The sequence below is a fragment of the Xenopus tropicalis genome, chromosome 7 (genome assembly GCF_000004195.4).
Source record: "Xenopus tropicalis strain Nigerian chromosome 7, UCB_Xtro_10.0, whole genome shotgun sequence".
Taxonomy (NCBI): domain Eukaryota; kingdom Metazoa; phylum Chordata; class Amphibia; order Anura; family Pipidae; genus Xenopus; species Xenopus tropicalis.
In genome coordinates this window covers 124,756,904-124,773,457 of record NC_030683.2, presented here as the reverse complement: position 1 = coordinate 124,773,457, position 16,554 = coordinate 124,756,904, and the positions used below count along the sequence as shown (strand labels likewise).

Genomic DNA, 16,554 nt, shown 5'->3' with positions numbered 1-16,554 from the left:
TCTATATATCTGTAACCTTGTTATGGGCTAAGGGGGCCCAGCCTGAAGGCCAGTTAGGGGGGGATTTGGGGTGAGTGCTTATCTGTGCCCTGGGTACCCCTGGAACTATAGCAGGGTGACTGTTACCCCAATGTTTCTATATATCTGTAACCTTGTTATGGGCTAAGGGGGCCCAGCCTGAAGGCCAGTTAGGGGGGGGATTTGGGGTGAGTGCTTATTTGTGCCCTGGGTACCCCTGGAACTATAGCGGGGTGACTGTTACCCCAATGTTTCTATATATCTGTAACCTTGTTATGGGCTAAGGGGGCCCAGCCTGAAGGCCAGTTAGGGGGGGATTTGGGGTGAGTGCTTATTTGTGCCCTGGGTACCCCTGGAACTATAGCGGGGTGACTGTTACCCCAATGTTTCTATATATCTGTAACCTTGTTATGGGCTAAGGGGGCCCAGCCTGAAGGCCAGTTAGGGGGGGATTTGGGGTGAGTGCTTATTTGTGCCCTGGGTACCCCTGGAACTATAGCGGGTTGACTGTTACCCCAATGTTTCTATATATCTGTAACCTTGTTATGGGCTAAGGGGGCCCAGCCTGAAGGTGCTTAGTAACCAACCAGCTCCCATACTATGACCTAGATACCTCACTTAGAATACTCATGATTAACCGCACGTTTCTATTGTAGGCGGGTAATTTTACTTTCAACCGCGCTAAGTTGCTGAACGTCGGCTTCAAGGAGGCCATGAAAGACGAGGATTGGGACTGCTTGTTCTACCACGATGTCGACCTCATTCCCGAAGACGATCGCAATATCTATACCTGCGACAAATTTCCCAAGCACGCCTCGATCGCCATGGACAAGTTTGGATACAAGTAGGTGGGGGTTACTGGTTAGATAGAGCGCCTACGTGCCATTAGCTGAAGGCACAAGCGGTGATAAAACCTCAGTGTTTAGACCTCACGTTGGAAACCTAATAAACACCTCATGTGCTGAGTAATATATTAACCACGGTTATATGAGGAATGGCGGGTTTGGGAACACATTGCTCTGAGCCCAGCATGGCCCGTATGTGTGTGCTAAACACATAGTAATGTATAAAGGCAACTTGCCCAAGGGTATACCTGCCTAATAGTGGCCATACACGGGCAGATAAGCTGCTGAATCAGTCTGAAGGACCACAATCAGCAGGTGAAATCTGCCCGTGTATGGCCACCTTAAGGGTGAAGACACACTGGGCTACTAGTAGCAGCTACTTGTCACGGCTACTAAACTCCAGAAAATCCCCTGCCATAGACAATACTGAGAATTGCCTCTGCTAAAACACATGTAGTGTCAATTATCCGTAAATGATCAGCATTGTCTGTTTTAGCAGCTGCTACTAGTAGCTCCGTGTGTCTTCCCCCTTAGCGTGGTTTCCCAAGAAAATCTATGGCCACAATACTGCCGTAAGCGCAAGTCCCCACAGATTCTCACATAAAAGGTTAATGACCTGTACCTTTTGGCTCAGGCACAAAATAAATGTGTATGGGGTACGTTAATATTTCCCATTTCCTATTGCAGATTGCCTTACAAATCCTACTTCGGGGGAGTGTCAGCCCTTTCCCCAGAACAATACATGAAGATGAACGGCTTCCCCAACAACTACTGGGGATGGGGCGGCGAAGATGATGATATAGGCATCAGGTGAGTCATGTGATAATGTGATGGGCAAATGGAACAACGCCCCTAGTGGTTAAGCTGTGTATATACAGTAGCTCAGGGCAAATGGAACAACACCCCTAGTGGTTAAACTGTGTATATACAGTAGCTCAGGGCAAATGGAACAATGCCCCTAGTGGTTAAGCCGTGTATATACAATAGCTCAGGGCAAATGGAACAATGCCCCTAGTGGTTACGCTGTGTATATACAGTAGCTATGGGCAAATGGAACGACGCCCCTAGTGGTTAAGCTGTCTATATACAGTAGCTCAGGGCAAATGGAACAACGCCCCTAGTGGTTATACTGTGTATATACAGTAGCTCAGGGCAAATGGAACAACGCCCCTAGTGGTTACGCTGTGTATATACAGTAGCTCAGGGCAAATGGAACAACGCCCCTAGTGGTTAAGCTGTGTATATACTGTATACACGATATTTACCCTTTAAACAGAAGGTCATTATGGTTGATTAACCCATTATCTCCCTTCCTGCAGGGTCGCACTTAGCGGCATGATCATCTCTCGCCCTTCTATCCAGCACGGGAGGTATAAAATGATCAAGCACGGCCACGACAAGGGCAATGAGCAAAATCCCAAAAGGTGAGTTGTTTATTTTTAATGCCGCAGGGTGTACAGCCCCCGGGAAATGTTATTGTCGCCCCCTTGTGGCTGATGCTGAACACTCATACTTGCTATGTAAAGGAAGCAATATGGAAGCTCCCCCGGTGTATACAGAGCTTGGGCAGGCAGTAACCCATGGTAGCCAATCAAACTGTTGTATTTATTGTTCTACCTGCAGCTGGCTGAAAAAAAGCTAATCGCTGATTGGTTGCTACGGTTTACTGCCCACGGGCAGTGCTAATAAATGAGCCCCATGGGGCGGCACGCCGGGCACGGGCAGGGTTATTAGGGAGTGCTTACCTTGGCACATCTCTCTCTATTAATCATATGGGCAGGCCGTTGGCAGCTCATTAACAGCTTGGCACCCAGCTCCACTGATTTGTTAGAATGGTTCCCTTTGTGTTCCTTGGCCCCGGGCTCTGGGCATCACTTTATTAACTTATTTACTTTATAAGCTCTTTAGCAGAGTGTTTTTTCAGTTGATAACAAGGTTTGTTCCCATAAAGTCCATAATGCCCTATCTTCTATTATCTTATCTTATTTATACAAGGGGGCTGTTCCTGCTGAATTGTGCTTAGTACAGGGGAATCCCTATGTGCCATAGTTTTATGGTATCTCTCTGTACAGGCTATGAGCAAACTTAGGGGGCTGTTCCTGCTGAATTGTGCTTAGTACAGGGGAATCCCTATGTGCCATAGTTTTATGGTATCTCTCTGTACAGGCTATGAGCAAACTTAGGGGGCTGTTCCTGCTGAATTGTGCTTAGTACGGGGGAATCCCTATGCTGCCATAGTTTTATGGTATCTCTCTGTACAGGCTATGAGCAAACTTAGGGGGCTGTCCCTGCTGAATTGTGCTTAGTACAGGGGAATCCCTATGTGCCATAGTTTTATGGTATCTCTCTGTACAGGCTATGAGCAAACTTAGGGGGCTGTCCCTGCTGAATTGTGCTTAGTACGGGGGAATCCCTATGCTGCCATAGTTTTATGGTATCTCTCTGTACAGGCTATGAGCAAACTTAGGGGGCTGTTCCTGCTGAATTGTGCTTAGTACAGGGGAATCCCTATGTGCCATAGTTTTATGGTATCTCTCTGTACAGGCTATGAGCAAACTTAGGGGGCTGTTCCTGCTGAATTGTGCTTAGTACAGGGGAATCCCTATGCTGCCATAGTTTTATGGTATCTCTCTGTACAGGCTATGAGCAAACTTAGGGGGCTGTTCCTGCTGAATTGTGCTTAGTACAGGGGAATCCCTATGTGCCATAGTTTTATGGTATCTCTCTGTACAGGCTATGAGCAAACTTAGGGGGCTGTTCCTGCTGAATTGTGCTTAGTACAGGGGAATCCCTATGTGCCATAGTTTTATGGTATCTCTCTGTACAGGCTATGAGCAAACTTAGGGGGCTGTTCCTGCTGAATTGTGCTTAGTACGTACCCTAAAGCTTCTCGTTTGCTGCCCGCTAGGTTTAACATGCTGACGAAGACCCGGCGGACGTGGCGGCAGGACGGGATGAACTCGCTGCAGTACCTACTGCTCTCCAAGGAGTTGCAGCCGCTTTACACCAACATCACTGTGAACATCGGCACAGACAAAGGCCTGAACCCCCACACGTGAGACCCGGCGCCCCCCCACCGCTCGTGCTGTACTTTCCCAGAAGCCCTTTCTTAGAACTGTTAGCAGCAACTCAAGGAACCCAACGCCATGGCCTATGGGGCGCCCCGCCGCCATATCCTTCTCTCTGTATAAAGATAGATATTTCCGTTGGCTTTTTCTGTCTTTCACCTTAAACCGAGACTGGAAAACCAAAGTACGAATCCGGCGTTGCCGGCGGCCTATGGGATGCGGACTGGACAGCCATTGGCTGCAATGACTCTTCTGATCCCGCCCCCGAGCACTGAGAACTTCCATACAGCGAGGGGGGCCCCACCCCTACGTTACAGGCCGGGATCCCTCGCTCCGGGGGGGCAGAGACCTCTGTTTTTCTGCAGTATTTGTACGTCTCTTCTCTGCAATATCCCCTCCGACCAATCACGCGGGGGGAGGAAATCCACCACTGATCTCTATCCCAAAGTGCAATTTCTAAACCAGTTTTAACACGAGGATTTTACTTTTCCCAACACTGAAACGGAATTTATTTTTCTATTTTTCCTTTACACTAGTTTAATACCATCCAATCCTGAGGAAGGACCCATTTCCTTACTTCCTGTTATACAACCGGAGCTCCGCCCACAGAGCCCAGGGCTTCCTACACTAATATTTTATTTCCTTCCCAGTTCCCTTAGACTTCGTTTTTCTCATTTCTGAGCTCCGCCCCCTCCATATCGTATATCTATCGTAGTGCGGACCGTCGCGCCCCGACGCACTGGGATTGGTCAACTCAAGGAAAGAACTGTAACCAGTATTAACGTCACACCGAAGTGCCTTTAATGCCAATTTAAATGCATGGGACAAAAAAAAACGACTTTTTATAAAAAAAAAATCCCGTCTCTGCCAAAAACTATTCTCAGAATCGCACGTACGGACGCTGTTCTACAGTCATTTGTGGCCCCTCCTTATGGGGCTTATTTTTTGCTCAGTGAACTGTGAAAATCGGTATAAACCATTTCTTTAATAAATAGATATATATATATTTACCCACCGCCTCATTGCTTCCCATTAACCCCTACTGTAAATGATAAGGATATTAGCAGTCACTGAGGGGTTCTGTGCCCATATAAAGGCACAAGGCTGCAGGCTGAGTTATACAGGGAACTCTGAGTATCACTCATGTATTATAAGGGATAATGTACCCCCTACTGTAAATGATAAGGATATTAGCAGTCACTGAGGGGTTCTGTGCCCCCCATATAAAGGCACAAGGCTGCAGGCTGAGTTATACAGGGAACTCTGAGTATCACTCATGTATTATAAGGGATAATGTACCCCCTACTGTAAATGATAAGGATATTAGCAGTCACTGAGGGGTTCTGTGCCCCCCATATAAAGGCACAAGGCTGCAGGCTGAGTTATACAGGGAACTCTGAGTATCACTCATGTATTATAAGGGATACTGTACCCCCTACTGTAAATGATAAGGATATTAGCAGTCACTGAGGGGTTCTGTGCCCCCCATATAAAGGCACAAGGCTGCAGGCTGAGTTATACAGGGAACTCTGAGTATCACTCATGTATTATAAGGGATAATGTACCCCCTACTGTAAATGATAAGGATATTAGCAGTCACTGAGGGGTTCTGTGCCCCCCATATAAAGGCACAAGGCTGCAGGCTGAGTTATACAGGGAACTCTGAGTATCACTCATGTATTATAAGGGATAATGTACCCCCTACTGTAAATGATAAGGATATTAGAAGTCACTGAGGGGTTCTGGGGCTCTATATATTAGAGACTGGGGAAAGGGCAAAGCTGCCCATAGGAATCTACCCTACCCGCCGGCCACAAATCTCCTTAAAATACCTTGGTATCGGTGTCTGTGGGAACCTCCCACAATAAATCATATAAATGGCAGAACTGCCAAAGATTTCCTTCCCCTGCAGCAATGAATAGGTATTTCCGGGAGATTTTATTGCCCACTGGTATTACAGGTTTTCTGAAATCCCTATGAATTGCATGTGAATTACATGGGTTGAACAGACTTGCCCCCCTTGCTATTCCCCTAAGGGCTACAGTACATTGGGGGGGGGGGGGGGGGGAGGTATTAAACTGCTTCAATGTGCATTATTATTATTATTAACATTTATTTATAAAGCGCCAACATATCCCGCAGCGCTGTACAATAAGTGGGTTACATACATTGGACATACAGAGTAACATATAAAGCAATCAGTAACCGATACAGGAGGGGAAGGGAGCCCTGCCCAAAAGAGCTTACACTCTATATTTGTGGGATGAGTTCAGACTGTGTCAGGCAACTTCTATGTACATGTAATGGTACAGCGATTTCCATGAAAAATGCCCCCAGATCCTAAATACATTATACAGTGAGAGAGGCAGAGGGCAGTGCCGCCCCAAATACATTATATGCAGTCGGAGGCAATTGTTCCTAACCCCACAGACCCACTTTCCTTTTTAAGGAGCAGGGTTACCTGATGGCTGGAGAATGTTTCAGCATTGTATAGATCAAAATCATTTGCTCCACCTAGTGGTAGATCTAAGGATAGCACCCAAGCAGGAGAAATAGAAGAAACAATAGGTTAGCTGAAAGTAGTTCTAATGTGTAGCGCTGGCTGAAAGCTCAGACTCAGTCACACTTTACTGCTGCGCTGCAAGTTGGAGTGATATCACCCCCCTCACCCCCAGCAGCCGATCAGCAGAACAATGGGAAGGGAGCAAGATAGCAGCTCCCAGTAGATATCAGAATAGCACTCAATAGTAAGAAATCCAAGTCCGGCTTGGGACTCCTCCAGTTACATGGGAGTAGGAGAAACAATAGGTTAGCTGAAAGCAGTTCTAATGTGTAGCGCTGGCTCCTTCTGAAAGCTCAGACTCAGGCACACTTTACTGCTGCGCTGCAAGTTGGAGTGATATCCCCCCCCCCTCCCTCCCAGCAGCCGATCAGCAGAACAATGGGAAGGGAGCAAGATAGCAGCTCTCAGTAGGTATCAGAATAGCACTCAATAGTAAGAAATCCAAGTCCGGCTTGGGACTCCTCCAGTTACATGGGAGTAGGAGAAACAATAGGTTAGCTGAAAGCAGTTCTAATGTGTAGCGCTGGCTCCTTCTGAAAGCTCAGACTCAGGCACACTTTACTGCTGCGCTGCAAGTTGGAGTGATATCCCCCCCCTCACCCCCAGCAGCCGATCAGCAGAACAATGGGAAGGGAGCAAGATAGCAGCTCCCAGTAGGTATCAGAATAGCACTCAATAGTAAGAAATCCAAGTCCGGCTTGGGACTCCTCCAGTTACATGGGAGTAGGAGAAACAATAGGTTAGACTCAGGCACAAGGCACTGAGATGGCGCCTACACACCAATATTACAGATACAAATACATTTGTTGGTACAAGAATAAAATGTTAAATGGCAGAGGGAATTATTTGCTGTGTAACAGTGTATTACAGTTATAACACAAATAAGGGACCAAGACAAGAGTTGTAAAGTGGGCTCATCAGAGCTTACACTCTAAAAACTAATGGAGGCTTGTTCTGACAATGATAGAGCTGTTTGTGGGACAGTGCTTCCCCCTAGTGGCCAATCTGAGCTAGTCAATAAATGTGGACAGAAGTTATTGTGGTGGGATAATGAGGCGAAGGGAATGTAAAGAGAACAGAAGGAGAAAGTTTGGCGCAATGGGGGGAGCGAGGAAGCATTGGGGGATCGTAGAGTAATATTACCCAGAGTCCATCCCTCAGAGGCAGATTTAAAGGAAAACTATACCCCCAAAATATATTGCATAAACAGCTGATATGTAAAACCCTGCTTCATCTAAATAAACCATTTTCATATAAATATACTTATTTAGCAGTATGTGCCATTGGGTAATCCTAAATAGGAAACTGCCATTTTATGTACTAAGGGCCGCCCCCTGGGATCATAGGAGTCACAGTGCACACAAACAAGCCAAGGCACACATACATGCTAGGCCCCATCAGCCAATGAATGGGCAGAGTTCTGCCTGTTACTCCCACACTACTTCCTGTTACAGTTAGAGCTGCATCACTTCCTGTCAGCTGATCTCTGAGGGAGCACACAGCCCATCACTAAATGGCGGCTCAAGGGAAAGGATGTAAAAGGGCAATAGTTACTGATATATATATTCCAGTTTGGGGAGATTCTTTAATAGGCCACTTAGATAATATAAACTGTCTGTTGGTTACGTATTCATTCTGGGGGTATAGTTTCCCTTTAATAATAAATCCAAATGGGGGGGTATCACAGAGGCGCCACTTATTATCTCCCCATTGTGCCGGTGGGAGGAGGCGGCTCTATATAAATAGACTGGAAGAGGCTGAAGATGCGCTTGGCGCCTCAAGCAAAACAGTAATTAGCCGCATCCAGCTGCCCTATTAATGAGTGGCAATTAGGCTCCAGCCTCTGCTCGTTTCCAGTCGTTAGGCTGATTATATGCCAGTGTCTGGCTTCCCTGCCCGCCAGTAACAGCTGCCGGCCCCGGGGCCGTGACAAAAAAAAATCTGGGGTGTGGGATATTTATTCATCTTTTAACCCGAATATCCCCTCAGTCAGTCCCTGGGGTTTAGTTTCTAACATGAAGTTAAAGGGGAACTAAACCCTGCTGCACAGCGCGGCTCAACCAAACCTTACTCAGCTGTTGCCGGACTACAAATCCCAGAATAATGTAACATATAATGAAGGGTGAGGCATGCTGGGAGCTGTAGTCCAGCAACATCAGGGCTGTATTCTTAAAGCAATATTGCCCAATAAAACTGCATTAAAATGCAAGAAATCCCCCAATGAGAATCCCAGCTGATGTGAGTAAATCCGGCTCCCTGTTCTCTGTTCCTGCAATTGGAGTTGGGAGCAATAAGCACAGTTTCCCAGCACTGAACAAGTCTGTCCCTTTATCCCCATGTCTGATTCCTGTGCCATATAATGACGGGAAAAATGCCATCATTATCTCTATATGTAAGGTACCAGCAAGGGGCCTGACACAGGGCTGGGAATCAGCATTCTCATTGGTCACTTCTCTTGCACTTACAGTCAGATTTTTGGATTACACAACTTCCATGAATTAAATATAATTTCTTTCCTGGGTCTGTTACTCTACTACATTGTATCAGGAGTCAGAAACAGAAGTGCGGAGATTATAAACTGCTTTTATAGGAAGGTTGCACCAGGCCCTATACGTTGTAGGGCCTCCATAAAGATGCATATGTATGCAGTAAGAAATGAAGATACAATACAGGAAAGTATAGGCACAGTATGGTTAGCGTATAAGTACAGTATAGATACAGTATGGGCACAGTATGGTTAGCGTATAAGTACAGTATAGATACAGTATGGGCACAGTATGGTTAGCGTATAAGTACAGTATAGATACAGTATGGGCACAGTATGGTTAGCGTATAAGTACAGTATAGATACAGTATGGGCACAGTATGGTTAGCGTATAAGTACAGTATAGATACAGTATGGGCACAGTATGGTTAGCGTATAAGTACAGTATAGATTCAGTATAGGCACAGTATGGTTAGCGTATAAGTACAGTATAGATACAGTATGGGCACAGTTTAGATATTGTATGATTAGAGTATAAGTACAAATATATAGAGTTGTACAGGGATTATAGTTGCCCATATGCACCCCCTGTTCTGCCCCGCAAGCCTGTATCTCAGCAGCCGGATCCCTCCCCAGGCAGAATGGCCGGGCTGCTACAGACTGGTGCCAGGGAATGTGCCAGGCAGCATTACTGTGGGGATTGTACTATTAGAGTTGTGCCACCAGGGGGCAGTAGTGCCCTGTGGGTTTCTGTGAATCTTGCTGTTTGTCCAACTAACACAGCTCTGCTTATTTCCTACCTCCCTTAGCTTGTAATTCAGGGGCAGCTTTAGACTTTCTGCCCTTGCCCGCCCCCCCCCAACCCCCATGCTCACCCCTTCTCTTCCAGTTCCCAGTCTTCTCTAATCTGCCCCCTGAGCAATAACACTGGCATCCCTGTGCCACTAAGGAGCCTGGGTCCTAGGAGTCTTCCATGCCTGGCTATTTGCCCCCCAGCCCTATAACCCCGCCCCCCAGAATGCCAATTGTCCCAATATTGTACATTAGTTTAATTGCTTTGTATCCTGACAATGTCATTTAGTTTGATTGCCAGCTCCATAGGTTCTACAAGACATACCCCTGCACTTTGATAAGGAAACCCCTTTTATCACATATAATTGCCCCAATTATCCCCCCCCCCCCCCCCCCATGGCTCTTGCTTAATATTAAGCTGACAGAAAACATAAAAGTACCCAAAAAAGTGGCAGTTTTGAACCTAATTCCGCTGGCAGTTTTGATGTTTTGCTGCTGTAAAGGAGAAACGAGGAATAAAAACCGATACCGAATGGCACCCAAAGGCGCCGAGTGGCTAAGTAAAAGCGGTGAAAGTGGGACCACATGGGGAGGGGCGATATATAGGGGGTGCCTGTACATAAAAATATGGGACCTATTATCTGGAATGCTGGGACACAGTGTTTTCCCCATAAGAGATCTTTCTGTAAATTAGAGCAATTGGAGATGATAAAGACTATGGTGCCGGCTGTTAGGGAAGGGCTGCTGCGCCCCCTACAGTTTGATTTGAGTGTTTCAGCACAGTGGGAGCAGCCATAGAGCCCTGTAATTACTAGCTGCCAGCTTTAAAAGGGAAGTTAAAATGACACAGTTGCCAGTTTGTTCAGCACCGCCAACAACCAAAATGGCTTCATAAAGCATAAAACATATTATCTTTGCTGGGAATCCCACTAATTCCGTCCCACAGTGGATAGAATGGTTGCACCAGTCTGGCTCGTATAGGTTAACAGTATTATTTATTTCTATACACCAAAAAGGTTCGGGCCGGTACTGCCTGGGCTGTGGGAGAGCTGGGGGTGCTCCCTGGTTCTGGCTGAATCCCCCAGGTTGGGGGTGGGCGTCATGGCGTCTCCGGGCTCAGCTGTGAGCGTTTCCTGTGCCAACCTCGCCGCCATCTGTCCGTATCTGGGGAGCCGCTCCGTTAGCAATTTGTTTAATTAGACACTGAATTAAATGACCAAGGCACCCTTTCCTACCCGAACCCTCTGTAAGGGCCAAAAACAGCAGGAACAGCCCCCTAAGTTTGCTCATAGCCTGTACAGAGAGATACCATAAAACTATGGCAGCATAGGGATTCCCCTGTACTAAGCACAGTTCAGCAGGAACAGCCCCCTAAGTTTGCTCATAGCCTGTACAGAAAGATAGCATAAAACTATGGCACATAGGGATTCCCCTGTACTAAGCACAATTCAGCAGGAACAGCCCCCTAAGTTTGCCCATAGCCTGTACAGAAAGATAGCATAAAACTATGGCAGCATAGGGATTCCCCTGTACTAAGCACAGTTCAGCAGGAACAGCCCCCTAAGTTTGCCCATAGCCTGTACAGAAAGATAGCATAAAACTATGGCACATAGGGATTCCCCTGTACTAAGCACAATTCAGCAGGAACAGCCCCCTAAGTTTGCTCATAGCCTGTACAGAGAGATACCATAAAACTATGGCAGATAGGGATTCCCCTGTACTAAGCACAATTCAGCAGGAACAGCCCCCTAAGTTTGCTCATAGTCTGTACAGAGAGATACCATAAAACTATGGCAACAGAGTGAAGATGTTTTTAGGATGAAAGTTCTGCAGATAATTAGTGGGATTAGCCGGCATTTAGCTGAGATGAGAGAGGTTTAATTGAATGATTTACACTTGAGGAAATTAATTAGATGACAGTTGTGGGGCTGGCAGAGAGTGGTACAGTCCTTTCCTACAATTACCGAGGCCTTGTGGGTAATGAGGTTACACAGGAATTTGCTAATTAAATCACTAATATACTAATGATAAGGAGAGGCAGATTCTTAGGAGTAAATTCCAGATTTCCAAACTTCATAGAGATTATTGGCTTCTCTCTCAAGTGTCCCTATTGGTGCAAACTTTTTGGAAGGACGACCCTTTCTAGGCAGTCCCTGTAGTTTGTTGATGCTGTGCCTAAACAGGGCCACCGCTCACTAGTTGGACTTGCCCACTGCATGTATTGGAAATTATTTCTTAGGGCGACAGGTCGCCTTTAATCTATCCATTTTCTGCAGTAATCCTATTGGCATGTCTGGGGTTAATGTGATTATTGTGTCAGATACTGGATATCGGAACCAAAGTCCTGAGGAGGACTTTCCTTACACCCTCAATTATGCACAGGTGAGATGTGGGGGCCCAGAAGGTCTTGATGTAGAGTCAAACGTATTTGTCAAACACAGTGCAGAGACTGGGAGAGCTGGCCGAGTATCCATTCTGCAGGGATCTTACTGGCATGTCTGGGGTTAGTGTGCTTATTATCAATTCTGCAGTGATTTTTCTGACATGTCTGAGGTTAGTGTACTTATTATCCATTCTGCAGTGATCTTACTGGCATGTCTGGGGTTAGTGTACTTATTATCGATTCTGCAGTGATCTTACTGGCATGTCTGGGGTTAGTGTACATATTATCGATTCTGCAGTGATTTTACTGGCATATCTGGGGTTAGTGTACTTATTATCCATTCTGCAGTGATCTTACTGGCATGTCTGGGGTAAGTGTACTTATTATCCATTCTGCAGGGATTTTACTGACATGTCTGGGGTTAGTGTGCTTATTATCCATTCAGCAATGATTTTACTGGCATGTCTGGGGTTAGTGTACTTATTATCCATTCTGCAGTGATTTTACTGGCATGACTGGGGTTAGTGTGCTTATTATCCATTCAGCAATGATTTTACTGGCATGTCTGGGGTTAGTGTACTTATTATCCATTCTGCAATGATTTTACTGGCATGTCTGGGGTTAGTGTGCTTATTATCCATTCTGCAGTGATTTTACTGGCATGTCTGGGGTTAGTGTGCTTATTATCCATTCAGCAATGATTTTACTGGCATGTCTGGGGTTAGTGTACTTATTATCCATTCTGCAGTGATTTTACTGGCATGTCTGGGGTTAGTGTGCTTATTATCCATTCAGCAATGATTTTACTGGCATGTCTGGGGTTAGTGTACTTATTATCCATTCTGCAGTGATTTTACTGGCATGTCTGGGGTTAGTATACTTATTGTCCATTCTGCAGTGATTTTACTGGCATGTCTGGGGTTAGTGTGCTTATTATCCATTCAGCAATGATTTTACTGGCATGTCTGGGGTTAGTGTACTTATTATCCATTCTGCAAGGATTTTACTGGCATGTCTGGGGTTAGTGTGCTTATTATCGATTCTGCAGTGATTTTACTGGCATGTCTGGGGTTAGTATACTTATTATCCATTCTGCAATGATTTTACTGGCATGTCTGGGGTTAGTGTACTTATTATCCATTCTGCAGTGATTTTACTGGCATGTCTGGGATTAGTGTACTTATTATCCATTCTGCAGTGATTTTACTGACATGTCTGGGGTTAGTGTGCTTATTATCCATTCTGCAGTGATTTTACTGGCATGTCTGGGATTAGTATACTTATTATCCATTCTGCAGTGATTTTACTGGCATGTCTGGGATTAGTGTGCTCATTATCCATTCTGCAATGATCTTACTGGCATGTTTGGGGTAATATGTTCATTATCCATTTTTGCAGTGATCTTGCTGGCATGAGCCCTGCTCATACATGTACATAGCAGGGGATGTCTAAAAAAACAAATGACAAATTCCCACATTTCCCACATTCTCCATACTCCCCAGTTCTGCTCTGCAGGGCCCGGGGCAATTTCCCTGCTCAGACTCAAGTGAGTCGGTCACAATATGTATTAGGGGCACTGAACCCTGTGATTAATTACAACGTAATTAAATTGGAATCCAATACCATTTAAGAGAAATCCTTTATAACCTCAATCACGGCGCTGCCTTTCTGCCAATATAACAAAGCCATTACCATCAATTATTCACCAGACGTAATTAGCAGGTCGCCCGGAATCCGGTAACGAATGAATATATTACAAGCCACTGAACCTTCAGCCCCTTCTCCACCACCTCTTTCATTTCTCAGTTCAACTCTGATTAATTTCACACCTGATTTGTGCAAAAGGAACAAGTCTGTGATTTATAATATTCCTTTATGTTACAATAGGGGGTACTTTATTCCCTATATATTATAAGGAACTCCTCGGGGACTTATAATATCCCTATATGTTACAATAGGGGGTACTTTATTCCCTATATATTATAAGGAACTCCTCGGGGGCTTATAATATCCCTATATGTTACAATAGGGGGCACTTTATTCCCTATATATTATAAGGAACTCCTCGGGGACTTATAATATCCCTATATGTTACAATAGGGGGTACTTTATTCCCTATATATTATAAGGAACTCCTCGGGGACTTATAATATCCCTATATGTTACAATAGGGGGTACTTTATTCCCTATATATTATAAGGAACTCCTCGGGGACTTATAATATCCCTATATGTTACAATAGGGGGCACTTTATTCCCTATATATTATAAGGAACTCCTCGGGGGCTTATAATATCCCTATATGTTACAATAGGGGGTACTTTATTCCCTATATATTATAAGGAACTCCTCGGGGGCTTATAATATCCCTATATGTTACAATAGGGGGCACTTTATTCCCTATATATTATAAGGAACTCCTCGGGGACTTATAATATCCCTATAAGTTACAATAGGGGGTACTTTATTCCCTATATATTATAAGGAACTCCTCGGGGGCTTATAATATCCCTATATGTTACAATAGGGGGTACTTTATTCACTATATACTATAAGGAACTCCTCTGGTACTTATAATATCCCTATATGTTACAATAGGGGGTACTTTATTCACTATATATTATAAGGAACTCCTCGGGGGCTTATAATATCCCTATATGTTACAATAGGGGGCACTTTATTCACTATATATTATAAGGAACTCCTCGGGGACTTATAATATCCCTATATGTTACAATAGGGGGCACTTTATTCACTATATATTATAAGGAACTCCTCGGGGACTTATAATATCCCTATAATTTACAACTGGCATGTTGGATGGAAGCTGCCAGAAGGGGCTTTGGGTGTTGCCGACAGGCGCTACTCAATTAAAATGATCATTCTCGCTAATACAAGGGCTGCTCTGATTTTGTTTGGGAAGCTCAAGCTGTTCCTAACCTGGTACAGTAATGTCCTGTCAGGGGTTTAACCCCCGAGCAGTGTTTATGTTGTGCATTCGGTGAAAGACCAGGTGGTGAATAATGAAAACCCTGAGGCGAGAGCCGTATTCTTATATATTAAACCTTCTGCCCTTCTGCACAGGAAGGTAAAGGGATGGAGTTCATAGAGAACATAACTGGACGTATGGTATGTATGGTAACTAAGGGGCCACAGCACTGTGATTAGACTTGCTTTGCCCTAAAAATAATTACAATAGCCTATTTCAAGTATCCTTCAATGACGGCCTATAATTAGGCAGCACAATATAAGGGCAGAGCATGTCTGCGTATTAGTGTTTATATATATATATATATCCACGGGTTGTTTTTGAAGTCTGCAGAAAACTCAAATGGATAAAGTTGACTAAAGAAAAATTCAATATGCAATTAATTCCCAAGGAATAATATAATAATATAACCTGAAATAACAGGCAAGAATAATTCATGTAATCTTCCCCATGCCCCTCTGCTCCTCGGCACTGATTATGTCACATTGAGAAATGAGATTTTTTTCCCCCATTTCCACTCTCTTCATTCTCCACTTTGCAGAATAAACCCAAATCATGGCTCTCTCGAGTGAGCACTTACACATAGAATTAGAATATTTTAGAAACTGACTTTACATTTACCTGTGATATTCCGTAGTTATAGGAAGCTGCAGGGAATCAGATGCAAGTTCAGCCGAGACTCCTACACGGTGACCCACATGTCAGTCAACTAATTCCTGCCACAAAATATTAGGATATATTCAGGCCCAGCTTAAGAGAAAATGCACCCAGTGTGCTGCATAATGCCATTTCATCAGTGAATTTCTACATATACAGGTATGGGATCAATACCGAATTCCGAATTATGGAAAGACCATCTCCCATAGACTCCATTACAAGCAAATAATTCTAATTTTATGATTGATTTCCTTTTTCTCTGTAATAATAAAACAGTACCTGTACTTGATCCCAACTAAGATATAATTACCCCTTATTGGGGCAGAACAGCCCTATTGGGTTTATTTAATGGTTAAATGATTCCCTTTTCTCTGTAATAATAAAACAGTACCTGTACTTGATCCCAACTAAGATATAATTACCCCTTATTGGGGCAGAACAGCCCTATTGGGTTTATTTAATGGTTAAATGATTCCCTTTTCTCTGTAATAATAAAACAGTACCTGTACTTGATCCCAACTAAGATATAATTACCCCTTATTGGGGGCAGAACAGCCCTATTGGGATTATTTCATGGTTAAATGATTCCCTTTTCTCTGTAATAATAAAACAGTACCTGTACTTGATCCCAACTAAGATATAATTACCCCTTATTGGGGCAGAACAGTCCTATTGGGTTTATCCAATATTTAAATCATTTTTAAACCCAAATTAACCATATAACTATGTAACCCATTGCTCCTATCTGCCTTTAT

The 16,554-nt window shown here is 44.4% G+C and overlaps 1 protein-coding gene across 6 annotated transcripts in view; it reads left to right on the top strand.

Moving 5' to 3' along the window:
* The window catches only part of b4galt3l2 (UDP-Gal:betaGlcNAc beta 1,4- galactosyltransferase, polypeptide 3 like 2), a 54,910-nt gene extending 49,969 nt beyond the window's left edge, over nucleotides 1-4,941 (top strand). For 5 of the 6 annotated variants that reach the window (XM_031905459.1, XM_031905457.1, XM_004919457.4 and 2 more), the window contains 4 exons: nucleotides 675-862; nucleotides 1,551-1,673; nucleotides 2,183-2,287; nucleotides 3,772-4,935. In XM_031905459.1, coding sequence (XP_031761319.1) covers nucleotides 675-862; nucleotides 1,551-1,673; nucleotides 2,183-2,287; nucleotides 3,772-3,922 — 567 coding nt within the window. In that variant the 3' untranslated portion in view covers nucleotides 3,923-4,935. Of the gene's footprint in view, nucleotides 1-674; nucleotides 863-1,550; nucleotides 1,674-2,182; nucleotides 2,288-3,771 lie in introns of all 6 variants that reach the window. The other variant, XM_002941023.4, reaches the window with a different exon arrangement.
* Nucleotides 4,942-16,554: the final 11,613 nt, after the last annotated feature.